This window comes from Zonotrichia albicollis, chromosome Z (assembly GCF_047830755.1).
Source record: "Zonotrichia albicollis isolate bZonAlb1 chromosome Z, bZonAlb1.hap1, whole genome shotgun sequence".
Classification (NCBI taxonomy): Eukaryota; Metazoa; Chordata; class Aves; order Passeriformes; family Passerellidae; genus Zonotrichia; species Zonotrichia albicollis.
The window spans coordinates 11029699-11050074 of record NC_133860.1 but is presented as its reverse complement, the minus strand read 5'-3'; the positions used below and the strand labels follow the sequence as shown (position 1 = coordinate 11050074).

The following is a 20376-nucleotide window of genomic DNA, read 5'->3' as shown; positions in this document are numbered from 1 at the left end:
TCTATACCTCAATTATTTTTGGTTTGCTGTGGAGGGAAGTGACTTGGTCAGTTGCAATAGATTGTAACATTCATGTACATAATTGATCCTCTTTGACCCATTTTATGTGGAAAAATTGCAAACAATTAAATGGGTTTTCTCAAACAATAATGTAAAAAGGCACTTTTGCTTTTGCTAAATAGATTAAGGAAGCAATTAATTGTTTAAGATGACTTGCCCCTAGGAATTCTTTCTTGCTTATCCTATAATTGTGCTGCTTTTTGATCTGATCACTTAAAATTTGTGTTGATGTGACCTTTTGCATAGTGCTTCCTTGTTGATTGGAATTACATGCACATGGAAAAAAACTGAATACTTCTGTCCTTTACTCTTCTGCTGCTGTGGGGTGCAGGGAGGGAGAATGTATCCTTGATTAAAATGGAAGGAAAGCATTAAGGTATTTTTCTTATTAAAATACAGTTGCACTTTTGGTAATTGTAAGTGGTACACTCTAAACTATTGAGACAATGCAAATACAATGCAAAGATTTTATTTCTGAGCTCCATTGTATCAATGTGTCAATATGAACACTGCTGTGAACCAGCTTATTAGTATATTTCCTTTTGCAGAGTGCCTTAATGCCTGCTCAGTTATTCTTCAAGACAGAAGATGGAGGCAAATATCCTGTGATTTTTAAGCATGGTGATGATTTACGTCAAGATCAACTTATTCTTCAGATTATTTCACTCATGGATAAGGTGAAAATTATTAATCTATATCCTCTTTCTGTTTCTTGATTTTCCTTGTCAAAAGCAAGACTGTCTAATACTGTTAATGCAGCTTATATTGCTGATAATTCGAGAGTTTTCAGATCTCTAGGTGGCCTTTCTTTCTTTTCTATATAGATGTGCAATTACCCTGTGTAGATTAAGAAAAAAACATACATAATTGCCAAACAGGCTCTCACTCATTATCAGTTTCAGTGGAGATCAATGTCCAGTACACATCCTTTTAGTAATAAAATCTGACTTTCTGTTGCATTCATCTTTGCTTTTGTATATTGTTTTTTTCCAGCTGTTAAGAAAAGAGAATCTGGATTTGAAGCTGACACCCTATAAAGTGCTGGCAACTAGTACAAAACATGGTATGAATACACTTATTTCCTAAAAATACAGTATGGAGAAGAATCTCCTCCCTGTGTTCTTAGTGTGTAAGAAAGTCTTGTTAGAGTTTAAGCCATGGAAGTAAACAGTCTGAGTCACCACAGTGTTCCATAGGTGACTCAAATATCTCTACAAAAGGAGCCTTGTCTGGATTTAGGAGTAAATGACAATCAGCAGTTACCAATCTTTGCTGCTGGCTTTCAGTGTGATCATGAATAAATAACCTAACACTTCTATTTAGAGATCTTTTCATGAAATGGAGGAGAAAAAAAAAAATCAAACTTGGCTGCTTTTAGATAGATTCTGGATAAATATTTAGAAAGCCATCAACATACTTTCTCTCATCTTGAAAACTTGTGAAAACACACCTTTTGCAAGTTAATTTGGTGTTAATGACAAGTTGTTTTAAAAGTATTGAAGGCAGGAAATTGAAAAATTGGATCAAAAAAGTGGGTTTTTTCCTATTAGAACCAGTTGAATTACTGTGTATTAGTTCTGTCCATTCATAAACATGTATTAGAGAGTAGTTTGAAAGTTCTGTGCATTGGAGATTTTCTCTTTTGGTTGTTTTCTGTCATAGGCTTCATGCAGTTTATTCCATCAGTACCAGTTGCAGAAGTTCTTGCTACTGAGGAAACTATACAGGTACGTGATGGGGGAGTTGTAGATTGTCTTCTGATCAAACAGTGTAAGCTGAAGGCGTAGATCTTATGCAAAATTCTTAGTCTCTCAGCTGATTATTTGATCTGTTAGAAGACAAATTACAGCTGGGAACATTTGGGGTTTGTTTGAAAAGGTATACATAAATGACCACTTGAGTATCCTGTGTTCTAAAAGTAACACTATTTAAATAAATTAGAGTAGAGTTTAGTTATGATATTGAAATCTCAGCTTTGCTGTAATGACAGATGGCAGATACCTGACACTTTTTGCTGCATGTTTGTATTTCATTTATTTGACCTTGTCAAAATATGCTTTGATTAGTTCTTTTCTTTTTTCAATGAAACAACTAAATAATTCATTCATACAATTTCTGAAGCCTGTTTCCCCTCAATAGTGGATGTATAGGTACTGTAACTTGGTTTTGTTAGCAGATTTTCTTAATTCTCATAGATTTGAGTGGAGACACACAACTGAATAGCAGCACACAAAACTCATACTGGTTTCAATCCCAGCACACAAGCTAGATAGCAGAGCTCAGCTGTTTGAGATAAATATAGCTGGATAAAAACATACCAAATTGCTGTATGAGGTGAGCAGCTAATAGATTTTTTAATGAAAATAGAGCATATTTATTTGGATTTGATTTTTCATGGTGCTTTTTTCCTTTTCTGTAGACAATACAGAAGCTTGCATTTTTTTTGTAGTTCAGTAACTGTGAAGCAAACTATCTCTCAGCTCCTATAAACTACCTATGTTAAAAATATGAAGACCTAAATTACTTATCATTTTTCATTATCATTTGCTATGAGCTTACCAAGTACTTATCACATATAAAAAATACTTTTACCAGCATCAAGTTACATAAGTTGGAGTTTTTTTAGCTTTCCATTCCATTCCATAGATTCCATTTCATCTGCCCAGTCAATAATTTTACAGACTATAAAGTGCTTTCTTGACAATCCTTTGTAATCTTGGAGGTGTGGTATTCATGAATCATTCCATTACATGTTTTTATAAAATACTATGTTCAGAAATGCCTATGAAACTGTTAATTTTCAATTCCTTGCAACATCATGTGACTGGAAATAGGTGCCCTATTGTTTCAGTTGCTATGCAGACATAAGGAGCAATTATTCCTGTGAAGAATTTTTAATCTAAATAGACAGTGCACCAAAAGGATGAGATTTCCTGTGCTGAAACATGTAGCTGGGCATCATAGGCCAAGGAAATGAAAAGCAGTTGAACACTTTCAGGAATTGTGGAAGTTTAGTTTACTCTTTTTGGAAATGCTCATTTTGGATTTCACAGCAGTTCTAGTAAATATGAGCACTCTGTATAACTACTGTGTTAACTACTGAAAAGATGTAAAGCCAGAAAACCAGTGCTGCCTGGTGAAATGCAGATCTCCAGGAGAGAAAAGGTGTTTTGGTGTTTCAGTGTTACTTACCTTCTATCAACAACCTTAAAATTGCAGTTCATGTTTTAGAAGCTCATTTACGTAAGAGTCTTTGTTTTTCATTATGGTTTTAGTAACTTACTTGCTGTCCAGGGAACTACTACACTCTTCTTACAGTGTTTCCTTAGATTGTGCTTACTGGAAGAAACTTTGCTTAGGCTTAGATATAGCTGAGTTTTCTCTTACTCAAGAAGATTAAGAGAATTGTTTGGCCCTGTCCGCATTTCACAGGAAATTCAGATTTTCCATTTCATGACTTAGGCTTATTTTCTTTTTAAACTTAATAGCAGCAGTTGGTTTTATTGAGGAGTAGGGAGACATATAAGGATGCTAAACTATGTAAGAGCATTCTCCCCTGGTGTAGTTCTAAAGCAGGACTGTTGATATGACCTAAACAGTTTGCCTTGGAAGTATTGTCACTCATTGTTACTGATCAGTAACTTTTGAGTGCATTGTTAATCTTCTGTAACATTTAATAGAGGAAACTGCTTTTCAGTTTCTGTGCTAAGAATATGATGATTGAGACAGGATATAAATAAAGTGATATTAAACTAGATCTTAGGAGGTGTTTTTGAGGTGGTTGTTAGTTCAACAAGTTGTAATAATGGCCATGTGTGGTCTTGATTTAATTTTTTTTTTTCTCTGAAGACCCAGTTTCATATTATGTGGAATAACTAAATATCTTCATGGCATTCTCTCCAGAACTTCTTCAGAAAACATGCCCCTAGTGAGACTGGCCCTTATGGAATCAGCGCAGAGGTGATGGACACGTATGTTAAGAGCTGTGGTGAGTTATCTAACAGCTGGCAAGTTCTTAGGTGAAGTCTGAAGGGCATGGTGGATGAGGTATTAAGTTATTTCAGTTTAGGTGGCTGCAAACAGGGCCCTGTGCATGTACTCGCTGTCAGAAATGCAGTGAAAGGAATAATTTTAAGCCTGGCACGTCACACACAAGTCCGCTGTTGGCGGGTCTTAAAGGAGAGTATGAGATAAATACTCTTTGCTTTCCAGCAGCAATCTTATCTCTGCCCTCTCTGTATTGCGAGCTGGGGTCTTCATAGTGCAGGGACACATAAAGCATTTATGTAATGGTAAATCATCTTTATCAAAATTCTAATCGGTTTTGAAAACATTAGGCATTTTGGGGTTCTCTCTTCTCATACAAATGAAGAGATATACAAATGAGAAGAAATACAAATTAGAAGAAAAAATGGTAGTGTATTTTTTGTTCAGTAAACTGATGACCGTGTTAAAATACCACATTTGCTATCCATAAAATTTAAAAAACCTCCATTTTAACAAAAGTTTAAAAAAAAAGAGCATTCCGGTGTGACTCCACAGTACCTTCTCCTTTTCTCTTCTCTTTCTGATGGTGCAGTCTTTAGAACTGCTTTAAATTGTTCTGGTTAGTGGATAAAAGCAACAATTAAAGCTGTTTGCTTTTTACCACTGCTGATCTGACATGGATGTCCAGGCTCATATCCATGCCTTATATTTGTTTACAGTGGCCTTAAAATAGCTTCAGTTCAAAACATGTGTATTCACTTAGTTCAAAATACTTCACCTCCTTTTGAAGAATGTTTTTCCCAGTACTGAACTAATTAAGTCTTTAAGGGTTAGACATGTAATTGTATCATAAGAAATTAAAATTCTGACAGTACTGAATAAGTTCTAGAGTTTTAGTACTTCAAACGTTCTTCATAGTGCTGGCATTGATTATTCCTCACCAGCACCACTCCTGCCCAAGTCTCTGTGGTATATTTATTGTTAGTGAACTAGAGCTAAAATAATGTAATACGCTGTTGTTAATTGTGTGGAACTTGTTTCTCTCCAGGAAAGGTACTCATACTGATGTTTACAATTTACTTTTTACAGCTGGTTATTGTGTGATTACTTACATCCTTGGTGTTGGAGATAGACATCTGGATAATCTGTTGCTAACAAAAACAGGTAATTCTTTTTAGCAGTATAATTTTATAGCAACAGTTGTTTAATTTCTAATGTGTTGGTACTTTTTCTCTGCATTTTCCTTGTGAATATAACCCACTGAGTATTGCAGACTAGATTATATTTTAAAATGTAAGTTGTATTGTCTCATTTAAGGTAATATTTGCTCCAGTGTGTAATAAGAAGATGATTTCTTAACTAGAGGAAATGAAGGATTTGAAAATGCAACTACTTCAACTATTACAATCACTGCTGGGAGATAGAGGGAATTTCAGTTGTTTTCATTGAAAATGAGTTCATGTGTAGCTGCATGTGCTTCACAAAGTTTTGACAAATAATATTTCTTATAGGGGGACGTATTTTTGAATTGTTGTTTGGCTTATTTTTACTTGCTTGCTTACTTTTGAACTACAGCTTCCCTAGGAGTTCTGATTGCTTGAATACCTTCATTACATAGTGGTGGAGAATTAAGAGTTGTGGTTAAGTGTTTATTATGAAGTGAAACGTTTATTGAATGAGAAACGTTTAAATAAAAATGTTATTTGGAAAAAGAGACCCATCCACGTGGAAGGCTTGTTAGTTACAGGTAAGGCTGAAGCACATACTGCTTTTAACCATGATAAGTCTGAAAGAGTAGAAAATTTACAGTTGATCTTGATTAAAAGGTCTTGCTCTAAGCTCATGGGGGAACAACTAAAGCAAGTGTATTTTACCTTGTCTGTTTGAAAATATACAGTCATTTAAAGATCTGTCTTGAGAGGTTTCTCATTTATCTGTTGTGGTGGGTATAAATCTTTCCATTTCAGGCTCTGCTTGCATGCTGAGAGTAGTTATAGTTCAGTGTCTTGATTTGGGATAAAGTGCATCTTACCTGTCTGTGTTAAGTACAGCACAGTGGTTTTACTGGAAGAATTTGGGGAGTACAGCAGAGGGCAGTGCACATCCATCTTACATTCCAAATCTGAAAACCCACAGTCTGCCACAAACTGAGGGCTTTTGTGAGCTGTCAAGAGAAATCCTTATGTTCCATATGGTCCAGATAGAACAAAAACCTTCTACCAAGGCTTGTTTCTTGCTACTGAGAATCCCTTAGCCTTAAGCCAGAAGAAGCTAATTTCATTCTCCTCCTGAAGAATGCATGGTCCAAGTACTTCCTTCGAAATCTTACTACTCTATATGCATCCTTTCTTGATGATATTCATGTAATGGATTGAAGTTTTCCAGTAAAGAATACTGGGTATTAGCTGTGGGTTCTTCTTCATACATACTTCTTACATATCATTATCTTTTTTTTGGCTCAACCTTTCTGTTTGGTGAATGTAGCCACATCTTTTAGACTCCTTCCAATGGAATTGGTGCATCATCTTGTAACATAAGATGTCCATACTTATAATATAGATACAGTATAATTTAAATATTAAGCACTAGATACAGAAGTTCATAAAAACATATTGTTTCCTACACATTAGAAATGTGTCTTTTTGCATGAGATGTCAGTTACCTAATGAAATAATTTCTGTTGTCTTTCATGACTCTTTTATGCCTATAGTTCTAGAAATGGTGTGACTTTTTTGTAGTAGTAGTCTTGAAAAAGGCATCTGTATTTTCACATTTTTAGTACTGTATCATTATACTTCAAGGACAACTCTAGAAGTGTGTTTGGAAGAAGATGTGGTAATGTTCAGTCAAAACATCCTTATCTGTCAGTAATGTTAAAAATTACAAAAAGACTTGCACCAATTTCATAAATATGTCTTGACTGGTAACCTAAAGGCCATTAAACACTCAGTATTCCATGGCAGGGATATTTATTTTCTCTGAAAACTTTGAACTTCTTACTTCTTATGGAGACAAAATGCATTTTCAATTGGTCTGTGTTTTAAAATGTTGTTTTTAAATCTGTAGCAGATATTACTGTGGTTTGTGGATAACAAGACACTTTTTCAGCTGTATGCTCAGGATGAGGCAACATCGGTGCCTCCTTTTAGGATTACAGACTGATTTATATATTGAAGTTGGCATCTGATTTAACAGCTAACATTCATTTTGTTGCCTTGGAAGGAAGATCTGGGTGGTTGTGAAGCTGGGTTGTGATATACAAGGTGTAGCATGTTCAGTTAACTTCCATGGAAAATGCACTGGGCTATTACGTTGTAATTACGCCAAGACTTCCCCTGAGAACATTTGGTTCTGCTGCTTTTACACTCACTGATTTGATTGTAGAGTCAGGATCTAGGTACTAATAAAATATCCTGGTATAGATGTCTTCATATTTGCAAGGCAGTCAGTACATTCATAAGGAGAGTTAGAAAGTATTTCAGCTTTCATAGACAAGTGAAGTCTCCTGTCACTTTAGAGGTATCTTAGTAATTTCAACTTGCTTTATAGTTATGCAGAGTTTTCACAAAGGTGCAGGCTATGTGTGGATATTGTAGGATATCCTAGACATTGAAGTAGTTTCTTGATAGCACTGCTTATGTGTGTTTCTGACCAACTTATCTTTCAGTAACCTCTGGTCATCTGCATGAAAATGTAAGTTCCCAGTATGAGTTCCCAAAGTGCTGGGTCTTTGAACTGAGCCATACGCTTGTCATTGCTCTGTAGCAGGAGGGAAAATTGCTATGTGGATAAAATTGTGTTATTTATATCTAAGAATAGGTCAAAGACTCAGTGCTCAGAACTTGAAAACCACATTTGCTTTTGGCATCACGAGTAAATAAATGAAAGCACTGGGCTGTCTTTTCATTTAATGCTAAGAGGAAGAACTGTGGTCACCAAATGACACCACATTTATTCTTCAGTCTCTGTTAGAAAGGGTTGCCTGGAAAGACAGCAAGGACCTGGACAGATTCATGTATGAAATCACACCATGTGTTTGTACTTCCTGTGGTTTTTAGTCAAAAAATCTGTCCCAGAGCAGGTCTGAGATGGTAGAAATGGAAAACCTTCAAGATTCAAACATTTAGTCTCAGTCAGTGCTTAGACAAGTACATTGTTAAGTACATTTATTAATGTTGCAAAATACTGTAGTATGTAAAATACAGTTTTTAAAGATGTTTTTAAATATTACTGATCTTGATAGAGGGACATCCTTATTTTTTGTAAAAAATAAAAACTAATGCATACTTTTGTCCTTTAGATTTCTCTCTGGAAGTCCACTTTCTGTGGTGCTTATTATTAAAAAGAGCATAACCATAAGCTTTTGATCTGTTGAAACACTTTTTCTTCTAGGTACCTTGAACAGCATTTGTCATCTAGTTATAAATATCAGATTTTTTTTTTTTTTATAACATGCCTGAATAGAATGTATTTTGAGAATGGACAGCTTGGGGGAGGGAGGTGAGTTACAATGCTTAAGACAAGCTGGGCTCTTAACAGTTACATGGGTGACAGTGTTAAACTTTACCTCCATCTGTTGCTGCATACTGACTTAAAAACCTGTATCCTGAATAAGTTCTTAAAAATACACATTACTTTCATTGTTGTGGAGTCTTAGAAAAGTTGTAAGATGATGCTTATGAAAGTAAATTAGACATTCCGATTTTTTCATCATGCCACTGGTCTGTTAGCAAAAGAGAAATTTTGATAGTAACATTAGAATTTGCTGGGAAAGCCAGAAAAACACCCCATCCATCCAGTCAGTTTCATCAAGGACTTTTCATCCTATTGCTTCAAACTTAAAATAGGAATTTAGTTAAAATAATAACTAAATTGTGTATTTTTTTAATATGGGCCAAGTTAAAATAATAGTGGTGCTTGAGGGTTGCAAAGAAGTAATGAAATTTTTGTTTTGGTTTACAAATTATGTTTTGGTTTAGTGGTTTTTTTGTTCTTCCCCAGCAATGTACACAGAGTAGTTTGAGATCATTTGCTTTTTTTATTGTTAAGAGACAATTGCCATCAGACTTACTTTATTTCAGTAATTGCATCTAATTTTCTCTGTCCTCTGCATTTTAAGGTTTTCAGAGTTCTGTCTGGTTTTCAGTGTTTTTTCCTAGCAAAATGAAACAATCTTCTGTGCTGCTCTATAGACACTTTCTTCTGTATTAAAATCTAGATATTAGCAATGAAAGTAATGGACAGATCACCCTCTCCAGCTCTAGTCAGGTGTTACTGGCTATTGCAAGGACCAGGTATGAATTTTTGTTCTCTGCAGGTCCATGCTTCACTTAATCAAAAATCGCTGAAAGAAAGCCAGATGGACTTTGAAATCCCTGACACCCTGACTGGTAGTTGGGATAACTTCCATGTTTTGTGCCATGTCCTTGAAGTCTTCAGTGGCCTTTCCTCTTTATTCCATATGTTAAAAAAACAGGTGTTGAGTGGAAAAAGGTAGTCAAACTCATATAATAAAATATTTTTAAAAAACAAAAGCTCAAAAGTACCCAATAGTATCAACTTTTAGATTTTGAAGTAAATAATTTTATATATGCATATTGCTTACTCCTGGAAGCTTCTCTTCTTCTTCCAGTCAGTAAATGCCTTCCAGTCAGTAAAGTGTCTTTCTTTTTCTACAGTAAAATAAACGGGAAGGGCAGGGTGTTTTCTAGTGCACTACTTTTAAAGATGAGATCTGTTTCACGTGTTGTCTTAAGTAATTCCTGGTTATAGTTTAAATCATGACTGAAACAAACAAAAAAACCCTCACCTTTATGGTTTAGCACTCATTTGGGAACAGTAGTAAACCAAAGCAGAGGTCCAGTTTTGTCTGTAATTTACAAGCATATATAAAGATTAGAAGCTGTTTAAATTAAGACGTAATAAATCGGAAGAAGTTGGATCATGGTAAAACATGATGGTCTAAAAGATGGAAGGGTATGTGTTATGACATTCACCCTGTATATTGAAGAAAGGATGTGTAATTGTTTGTAAAACCATGTTTTACGAACAATTAAATACTTAGTAAAAAATAGTGTTGCACAAAGTTCGCATGAAGGCTGGATTACTGGGAGTATAGGTAACTACTGTATATAAATACCATGATATTAGTATAAGCTGTTACAGGGAAGTGACTGATACAAGTTGTAGAGAGACCATCCATCCCTGGGGATGCTCAGAAACTGTCTGGACATGGCCCTGGCTAAGGCACCTGGCTCTGGGTGTCTCTGCTCATCCAGGGGGTTTGACCTGCTCTCCTCCAGAGGTCCTCTTATTCTTGCAATTGGAGTAATGTTGAGTGAAAACTGTCACATTCATTAATACAATGAGAGTGGAATAGTCAGTGTAACACCCTGATAAAAGTGGTACTTGGGATGATCACGTGAGAGACTTGCAACCTTTTTGTCTTGGTCTTGAAGATTTGAAATCATTGAGTTTATTAACTTCATAAATTTATTATATATTAACGTAAATAAGAATATAAGTATTGCCTATTTTCAATATTAAATCCATAGCAAATTTAATTTGTCCAAAGCAGGCTTGTTCTTCACTTTTTCTGTTGTTAAGTCCTGGGGGTAACATGAGTCAGGTTCCTGTGTAGAAATCTGTAGACCTTCCGTGCTCTCTCAGGCTGCTCCTGGTGTAGAAGCTTTGTGCTAGCACCAGGGAGAGCCTTTTGTCCATGTTCTGTAGCATGGTGTGCTGGTTTAATTGACCTTGCAGGAGCTGAATTAAAATTAATCAAATCTGTATTTAGTAAACAGGTTTGAAAGGTTTTAAATATATTTATTTAAATGTGAGCTTGTACGTACATTTTAAGTCAACCTAAAAAACAGCTGAATTTTGAAGTACATCTAGGAAATGTTAATGCAGGATGGCCTCATCTCACTTTCAAAGTGTCTATCACTCAATTATTGAAATATTTTTGAATGTTTTAGATGTCTTTGTTACCAGTGTAAATTATTAATTATCATCTTTTATTCCTTATCTCCAGAGCAAACTGAAAAAAATATTTCTGCTACAAGGGTTACTGTTTTATTCAAAATGTTGTCTCTTGACTCTTCAAGGTGACAGATTTAAATAAATGAACAGAAAGCAAATCCCCAAAACTTTGCAGTTAAACATTTTTTCTAGCTAATGATGAAAGGGTTCTGTATGTGGTTGGTTCAAAAATTTGGTGTACAAAAAGAAGCTCTAAAAGAATCTCCTTTATCAGACCGGTTAGAATATATCGAAGGAATGTTTATTTTTTATAGCACAATTAGTTATGCAGGATGTAATGGTTATGGCATTTATCAGTCAGCAAATACTTTGCCTCTGTCTTTGAAATTGGATTGTCATGGAATTAGTTTCTTGGATTGAAGAAGAATGCTTATGACAGATCTCAAAAAGCCTTTTCTATTGATACTACATTATTATTCAATGAAACAGTCAAAGACAGGCGATTAACTGAAAAATATGACTGCTCCATTTTTTTTTCCAAAAGCACTGAGAACCTAATCTTATGAAATCTTAAAATGAATACACAAAATACCCAAAGGCAAATACACCCCTGTCTTTAATGCTGCTCAGTTCCATAATTCTGAGGCAAGATTCTATCTTCGGTGCTGTGTTTGTCTAGATAACAATCATGCTAATAATTTTCTGCCTTCTTGTTTAAAAGATCTTCTATCTTGTATCTGCATGCATATCTGCAGTCTCACCATCTTTTTGTAATATAGCTGTGGTATGGCTCAAGTCATTGCTTAAATTACACATTCCAAACTGAAAATACATTTGCAGCACACATTGAGAAATGTTTTTCTGCTTAACACAGACAGTATTTAACTGAGTCAAGATTATTCCTAAAAAAATGGCTACCTAGGAATTATGAGTTGTTTTACTTTTATTTCTATTAGCACATTTTTTGTGCATTTATAATATATTTATTCTTCAGTTAATCTAAATATTTTAGGTTTTTTGAAGTTGCTGGTAAACTGAGGTTTACCAAGGGAAGTTCAGTTGTTCATTCTGCCACCAATAACATCTCATGTGTAGTTCAGTGATTTTGGAAGGGAGCACTCTGCATTCTCCCCAGTCAGTGTGTGAGCTTTATGGTGAGCAGCATGGCAGGCTGTTGATAGGAAGGGCAGTTGCCTTGAGCATTTCAAGACAGGAGGCATATACAAGACTTTGTTATTGCTGCAAAGTGTTTTAAATGCAGTCACTTGAACTGAGAATGGAAACATAGTGATAAAGTGAGGCAATTCATTTTAGTACTGAAAAAGGGCATGACAAACTTTTTGGTGGATTTGAAATCCAGTTTCAAATTTGAAGTTGTAGTGATGTTTCTTCATTGTATTTCAAAGCCACTGATAATTTCTGTCTCTATTGGAACAACTCCAAAGACTTTTGAAGCAGCATTGAACTCATCTTTGGTGTTCAGTGACTTTGAAAGGTTGTTTATAGGATTGTGAGTCTTACTTTTTCTTTGTTATATTAGTTGTATGTTAAATTTACCATATTTCATGCCAATGCGAAATACACATGGCACTGCTTTAAGTATTAATGTTTAAATTTGCTAAAAAATTATAAAGGAGTTAAGAATTAGTAGTATCCATTGTGTAAACTGTGCATTTAATATCTGCTAACCAGTTTCAGTATTGGTACAGTCTTTGTGAATATACTCCACTTGTTTAAAAATCAAAAAAGCTTGAATTTTAAATCCGCTTTTTCCTTTAAAACCATAATTTCCAGTTAACAGCTGAAGATAAAAAATATACTGTTATAAACCTTACAGAAAACTTTCTGGGAGCTGCGTGCTATCTTCTTAATAATTCTATTTTTTTTAAGATTTGCACCAAGAACTTTTAATATGCACAGTGTTTGTCTTTCCTTCTTGTACAGGTAAACTGTTTCACATTGACTTTGGTTATATTTTGGGCCGGGACCCCAAGCCCCTTCCTCCCCCGATGAAGCTGAACAAGGAGATGGTGGAAGGCATGGGAGGCACCCAGAGTGAGCAGTACCAGGAGTTCCGCAAGCAGTGCTACACAGCCTTTCTCCACCTCCGCAGGTAACAGCACTGGGCTCATGGCACAGCCCTTGAGAGCCACCCTAAAGCAGGAGAGGACACCAGTGAATGAATTGCTGAAATGTTTCTGTTGAAAATTCAAAGCTTGTTTAAATGAGAGCAAAAGAATTTGTGTGAAACAAAGGAATGAAAACATCACAGTGTTGGTGTAATTGTGGAGGGTGAATGTAATTGTTCAAGTTAAAGCCCTCAATTTTGCTTGTTTAATAACTTAAATAGCTTCATTTCATAACTCAAGTGGATTATTAAATTATATTTCTTTTGGGGTATGTTTTTGCCCTTAAGCTTCTTTTCCTCTGATTATTGATGATCAAGGAACTGTCATTTTAATTTAAGTCATTACTCATTTGCTGCTTGATTCTCCTCCAGTTTAAATTAGTGATGATCAAATTCTTTGGCTTGAAGATGACACACACATATGCTTAGTTCAGTTCAGCTCCTGTGGGACAAAAATTAGCAACTTGTAGTGACAATCAAGCACGTTAGAAATTTCTTTAAATACCCAGAATTGTGGCAGCTAAAAACTCTTTATAGACTCTGGTGTCTATGATCCAACAGATCTTTCTTTTACATTTAGAATCAGCTTCATTTCTTTGCAGTGACTATATTACCTACCTGTTAATTTTCTGAGCCAAGTAGCTGAATTTTGTTCTGTTTGAAGAGAGGACAGGTAAGCACTCCTGGTCTGTCTAGGGATTTAGCACATCTTCAATGAAGAGGAAAGATTTTCATTTTAATATCAAAGATTACCTAATGGAAACTTTCAAGTATGTGTAAGAAATTGTTAATATGGTAAGCTTATGTGAAAAGTACCTGGACTATGGAAAGCAGCCGGTGTTACAAAATAAAATGCTGCAGGTGGTTCTTCAGTTGATAAAAGGAGGAAGATTAAGGAGTTGGTCTAGGAACTGAATTTATTAATGTGTTAAAAAGCCATTCAACAATTTGAAAAAATAGTGCGTGTTGTCAGCAAGCAATATTTGTGGCTTCAGAGAACAGTCCAACTTCTGAACTTTGCTTAAAGCTGTTTTGTAATGCTGTGTTTATTTGTCATATACTTGAGTTGTTTCTGTTTAAACCTAGCTGTTTCAATGGAAAGGTCTGTTGTGTCAATGAAGGATTATTCATTGAATTAATTTATGTAATGATTTGCTACAAGGATCATCATTAAATGTGTGTAGTATAATGGTAATTTGGGTATAGAACTAAACTGTAAATCAAGATGGTTTTATTTTTAATGTCTGGAATTGTAGTTGTAATTATAGTATTGCCAATATTTGCTCATTTTATTGGAAAATATTTTTACATGGTTCTAGATAAATACCCTTAAGACTTTCAACAACAATACTGTATGATAATATTAAAATTACTGCAACAATTATTTTAAGCAGCTAGAACTAAAAATAATTAAGATTACTTGTTAAAAAAGAATAATTGGTTGTGGAACACTTTAGTTCTAGCAGTTCTGCATATTGACAGAAACCCATTCACAGACAGATTTTCTGGCCAAGTAGTATGAAATCATAACCTCTGATAGCTAAGACAAAATGCAAACTGTCATCTCCATCAGATTATGCTTTATTTTAGTTCTTTATTTCCCTGAGGAATAACTAATTCTTTATATATTTCAAGTACTGTATCTTGGCGTATCAGGATTCCTAGTGGAATGGATGTTGCATAATGAAAAAAAAAATACAAGGAATTTTAAAGTTACAAGTGAAGGAATAGTTATGTCCATTGTTTCTGGTTGTAAACAGTTTGGCATATGATCCTTACTGTATGTTCTTTAGTTTGGGGCTTTTCTTAGGGAGTAGGAATAAGGAGATGCTTTCTGCTTTCTTAGTAATAGTGTAATCAGTCAAGTGTCTTTGTCAGCAGTGCTGTAGTGAAGGAGCAGCTGCTGCACTGTGAATGTGTTGCAGGGCAAATTGTGGCTGTCAGCAGGACTTGGGCTGTAGCAGCCTCTTTTGCTTTCGTTATACATGTTGAGCCTGTTTAAAGATGTTTAAATCCTGCTACATGTCAGCATTTCCTTTCCATCAAGAATTTCCTGCTTACACATCTTCAGCAGGTTCCATAGTATGACAAAATGGTTCATGAGTCCCACCTCCCTCCTCATGGGGGGTCATCCCAGAGCACATGGCACAGGCTTATGTTCTAAATGTTCTGGAATATCTCCACTGGGGCAGACTCTGCACCCTCTCTGGGCAATTTATGACAGCAGGGTATCAGTCAGAGCATTTCAGATTTTTTTCCAGAGTGAAAATGGCTCTACATTGTTTTGTTCCTTCCAGGTAAGGGTTTCCCCTGCATTAATCCTGTGAGAAGGTGTTCAGTTTGAGTTACTGGGCATAGGAAAGGGCAGAGGAGTAGTAGGTAAGTTGGAGTAGGGACAGAAGCTGTAGTTTGGGCTAAGATTTTTTTCTCTGTGTGGGTGAGGTAGCTTAATTGGCTGGAGTAGTTTTTTCCCCAGTCTGTTCTTTGTTTAGTGACTGAGGCTGCAGTCCAGATCTGAATGGAAACACTGTGCAATAAAAGGAAAGCTGTGATGGTCCTTGGGAAGTGCTGCTCCTTTGGAAAGATTGTAGTGCAGTGTCTGGATAGTGTTCTAAAAGCTGGGATTCGATGGTGAAGAGAGAAGAACAGAAGTGAACCTGGGTAGGATCAGGTCCATATTCACTGAGTTTGGACTGCAAAGAAATACTTTGGGAAGAATAAATGCCATAATTTATTACAGCTAACTATGACATGACAATGATTAGGGAATATTCGTGCTCTTGAGAAGATAATTTTGTCATGAGGGGTCCCATGTTCCACTGAAAGAAAGGTAGCATCCTTAAAGCATTTTAAACTTAGGAATTTTGACTTATTGACTAAGATCAGCAGGGCCTTGGTTTGGGACTGCAGATAACTGTATACCTTCCTGTCCTTGTCTTTATAGTGGGTGTCTGTAGCTTCATATTTGGTAGAGTATTGTAAAGCCAGCACGCTAAATATTTGATTGGTTTAGGACATCTGTATGCAAAGGGTCTGGTAAATATTGAAAAAATAAATAAAGGAATGCTTAGGATCAAGCAGATATTTGAGATACTAACTAATTGAAAACAAAAGTTACTGGTCTCAGAAAACACAGTAATGAGAATTTGACCTTTTGTCTGATGTGGATTTGTTTCTTGATATATGAGACCTTTTTTATGTAGAAGTAGAATTTTCATGTTGAATTTATTTAACAGTACTTGATGTTCAAAACAGAAGTTAATCACCCTTCAGTGCAGCTGAATCCTCATTGATTTTATAAGTTAATTTGTACTGAGTTTGAAGAAAGCAAAGAGTAATGTGAGAAGGATTTAGATTTTAGTTTAGGTATTTCCTTAAACCTCCTTAAGACCAGGAAAACCTGGCTCAGATTTTGTTGTGGCTGTGGATGGATGTCAGCCATTCCAGGGGCCTTTGTAATGTAGATGTCAAAGATGAGTGATATACCTTGCTTGATAACAGTGTTTGTTTTTTTACAAGTCAGGCTTCTAACTCAGGTGATTCAGCAAAATCTCTCCTCTCAGATGAGTTTGGGCTGTCAATTCCCCAGCTGTAATCCTCATGGATTACAAAGATGTTGCCTGTAAGAAGGTTTGCAGTTGATTACTGAGTTATCGAAATGTTGGGGTGAGGGGCAGAGGACAGATCTGCAAATACTATAGTGAGCAATTCTTCCTTAATTTTTAGTGTTTTTTCCACTCCATAGTCTCCCTGCAGATTACTTTTTCTTGATGTTTTTTTGCCCCCAAATGAGTATCTTTGGGTGATCTTACTCCTCAAGAATCACAAGACTTCATTGTATGGAACAGAACTGTTTCTTAACTGGCATCTAACAATGATCCCTAGACCTTTAAAATCTTTTTTTACAAGCCTCCATCACATAAATAGCTCCAATAACCTGTAGTGCTTATAAGCTGTTATCCTCTACGTGGTTGAAGAGCAAAAGGGACTCTGAGACTGTGGATTCTCTGTCAGTTTGAAGGGAAAACTACTGACAGAAGGTACTAGTAATCTAGGAGGAGACTTCAGAGCATGTGGCTGTAACATTTAAGTATGTGTTAAAGGAAATCTAGTTTCAGGCAAGTGGAAGAAAAATTGATTAAAATCTGTGGTATCTGTTCCTAGCAGCAGAGCAACCTGACTGCCATATTTCTTAGCCAGACCTGAAACAAAATGGTAGAGTTAACTTTCCGTCTTTTCTTTTAATTTGCCATAAAAGTCATTTTCCTAACTCCAGCTCTCTGCCCTTGGGGAAGTGAAGTAAAACTTCTGAAAGAAATAAGACACTGAAGATTTCTAGCCAAACAGTTGATTTTAGTGCTTTTCTTATAATGTTTTAAAACTTATATTGGAATGTATTAGGTAGTGTTAGTTCCAGATAATAATAAAGTGTCAAGTGGTTTTGTTGGAACTAAGTTTATCTAGAGAGATGTCTTTTTTGAGCAGTATTTACTTTGTAAAATACAGCTGTGAAGACGTTTTGTTTAGCTGAAATACTTTGCACTCCTTGCAATTCTAAGCCGATATATATTCAGCAGGTTCCTAATAAACAAGTTTTGCTGCTAAGAATTCGTTTGCTCTCAACTGTGAAGCTCCTGGTTCTCTTAGCAAAGCAATATTTCAAATGGTGAAGTCAGTAACATGTTTTGTATCCTAAAGGGAATTAGATCTTTTTGCAGAGGAAGGGGAGTTCCAGTTTTTGCTGAACAGCTTGAAAGTTATCCTCTAAAAAAGAAACTGAGAGCTAATTTTCTGCAAGGGCAAAATGGTGTTCTTTAAAACAAATACTCATGAATGTTTCCAAAACTATTTTAAAGCCAAAAACTGTTCTCTGATTTGTCTTTTAATGGTTATAGATGACTTTTGTATTTGTACTTCCTAAGTGTGCTGTGCTACCACTGTTACTGGAGCTTAATTGAGGAACTGAAGACTTGGATCTGGTTAAATATTTAACTCATTATGTCAAAAGCCCTTGCAGTGATTGGAAAAATAATTTTTTGTACTTATGAAGACTTCACCTGTTTAAATAAATATCATGCTGCTGTATCACTTAATAATAAAAAATAATCTTTGCATCAGTATTCTAGCGTATGTTTATCATAAAAGAGGTAGAAAATGGCATTATAACTTAAAATACATTAAATCATAGTTTATATTTCATGTGTCTCTGAGTAAATATTCTGACGATTTTAGAAAACTGTAACAAAATCAGAGCATTTTATTCCATTTTGGCAGTTTAAGAGATTTTGAAGTTTAAACTTTGATAGTGTATGTCAGTATCTCGTGTTCTTTAACATAAATACTTTCAAATTAGTACTAAAAATGGATCTCTGAAGCATTGACAGTTCTTTGTAAGATGATGATGAGTTCTTAAATTGTTTACAAAATGTCTTTTGTACAGTTTACAAGATGTTTTACCTAATTTGCTCTTCTGCTTAGGTATTCCAACTTGATCTTGAATTTATTTTCCCTCATGGTGGACGCCAACATTCCAGATATTGCTCTTGAACCTGACAAGACTGTAAAAAAGGTAATTGTGAAGCTTTCATTGTCTGTCAGTGACCCAGGACATCTCATTACAAAATTTTCTGTCACTTGTGATGATGACTTATTTGTGTCTCACCTGAAAATACTTGCTCCTGTTTTATAAGCTTTTAGCAATTCCTTTCTTCACTGAAGTTGGAGAACACTTAGCACATGTGCCTGTGAATACAGAATGCGTTTTCATCATCCCTGTAATGCTGCACACTCTGCTTCAGCACTCTGTTCCAATGGGAACTTTAGCTAAAAAGAGTGTTGTTTCCACCTTATCAAACTTAGAAGTGAAGCAGTCAACACTGACTGTATCATGAAAGATTGTCCCAGCTAGTCTAGAAACCTTTAAGACATGGATGGTTTTATAACCATCTAATAGGTGGTCTAATAAAGGCCTAATAAAGGTCTAATAAATTAGACCTAATAAAGGTCTAATACCAGTAGGCTGGTATATCTTCATGAATGAGAAATTTTTGTTTCTTGGGAAGGCAGACTTTTGTCCTGTAATTCTAACTTTGTCCTTTGTACCAGCTCAAGTCATTCTTCTCCATTTGGTGTTGGAGCAGTAGTTGACATGAAAAATACAGGATACATCTCCATCTGGATTTCATTACACTTACATTTTAGACAAATGCTGGGTTTTTTATAATCTGATTTATAGTGAAGGGCTATCTGTTTTAATTCTCCAAAAGACTTTGTGGAGCCTGTGTGTCCAATGGAAATAAGCTGTGGATTGTCTCTCAGATAGGCTGTTCTTCACTGTTTTCAAGAAGTTATTTTAGCAGAGATTCAGAATCTTCAAATAAATATTTCATGTTCTAGTATAATTTCCTTAAAGAAAACTAAATTGTGACTTGCACAGATTTTTCCTTTTCTCTTCAAGGATCCAGGCATTTCTATTTAGAGTTTCTTGGTTTCAAATCAATACAAAGAGTTCTTGCAGCTGTTCAGTTTCATATCCAGGAAGCTGAGCTAGTCATAAGTGCTGTGTTTTGTGGTAAAGGTGACAGTGTTCCCTCCACTCAACTGTGTTCCTGAGAAAATGACAGCAAATTATTTCTGCTTATTAATACTTGATACTTGAACCTCACCTCTGTCCCTAAATGCCCTACAGGTTGGGTAGGCTACTTACATAGAACTTGGGAGATGAAAGCCTAAAGTAAGCAACTGAAATGGTTCAATACCTTCCAAGCTCTGGAAGTAACTACACTTTTGTACAAACACCTTCTTTGCAAGGAAGAGACCTTCCCAACAGAATGCTAGTTCTGTCTTAAGAATTTAATCTTTATAAAGAAGATGTATTTGGCTCTGTCTACCCTTTGGAAACATGAGTGATACAGTAAGGAAGGGGAAGATCTTTTAGATTGCAGACTACTGATAAATGCACCATAAATCTAGTAAAATTTGAAGGTAGAATAGGGCTAATTTGGGGTAAGTTTGTGCTTGACTGAAACGGTCATCAGGAGCTCAAACCAGTGGTTTCACTGAACTTCAGAAGTGCTGTTTTCTTTGATGTTTGCACCAGTAAGTTTGAGACTTATGATGCATTTTAATCTTACTTGTTACTGGTCTAGAGTTCCCTATCCTTTGATCACAGAATCCCAGAATGGCTTGGGCTGGAAGAGATTTTAAAGATGATCTGATTC

General features: G+C 35.5%; 1 protein-coding gene across 3 annotated transcripts in view; it reads left to right on the top strand.

Annotated features, from left to right (window-relative positions):
• Positions 1–20376, top strand: part of PIK3C3 (phosphatidylinositol 3-kinase catalytic subunit type 3) — a 66571-nt gene that overhangs the window by 30609 nt on the left and 15586 nt on the right. For 2 of the 3 annotated variants that reach the window (XM_026795094.2, XM_005489676.4), the window contains 7 exons: positions 609–737; positions 1054–1123; positions 1723–1787; positions 3964–4048; positions 5137–5211; positions 12973–13141; positions 18635–18725. In XM_026795094.2, coding sequence (XP_026650895.1) covers positions 609–737; positions 1054–1123; positions 1723–1787; positions 3964–4048; positions 5137–5211; positions 12973–13141; positions 18635–18725 — 684 coding nt within the window. Of the gene's footprint in view, positions 1–608; positions 738–1053; positions 1124–1722; positions 1788–3963; positions 4049–5136; positions 5212–5622; positions 5795–12972; positions 13142–18634; positions 18726–20376 lie in introns of those variants that run through there. The other variant, XR_012578009.1, reaches the window with a different exon arrangement.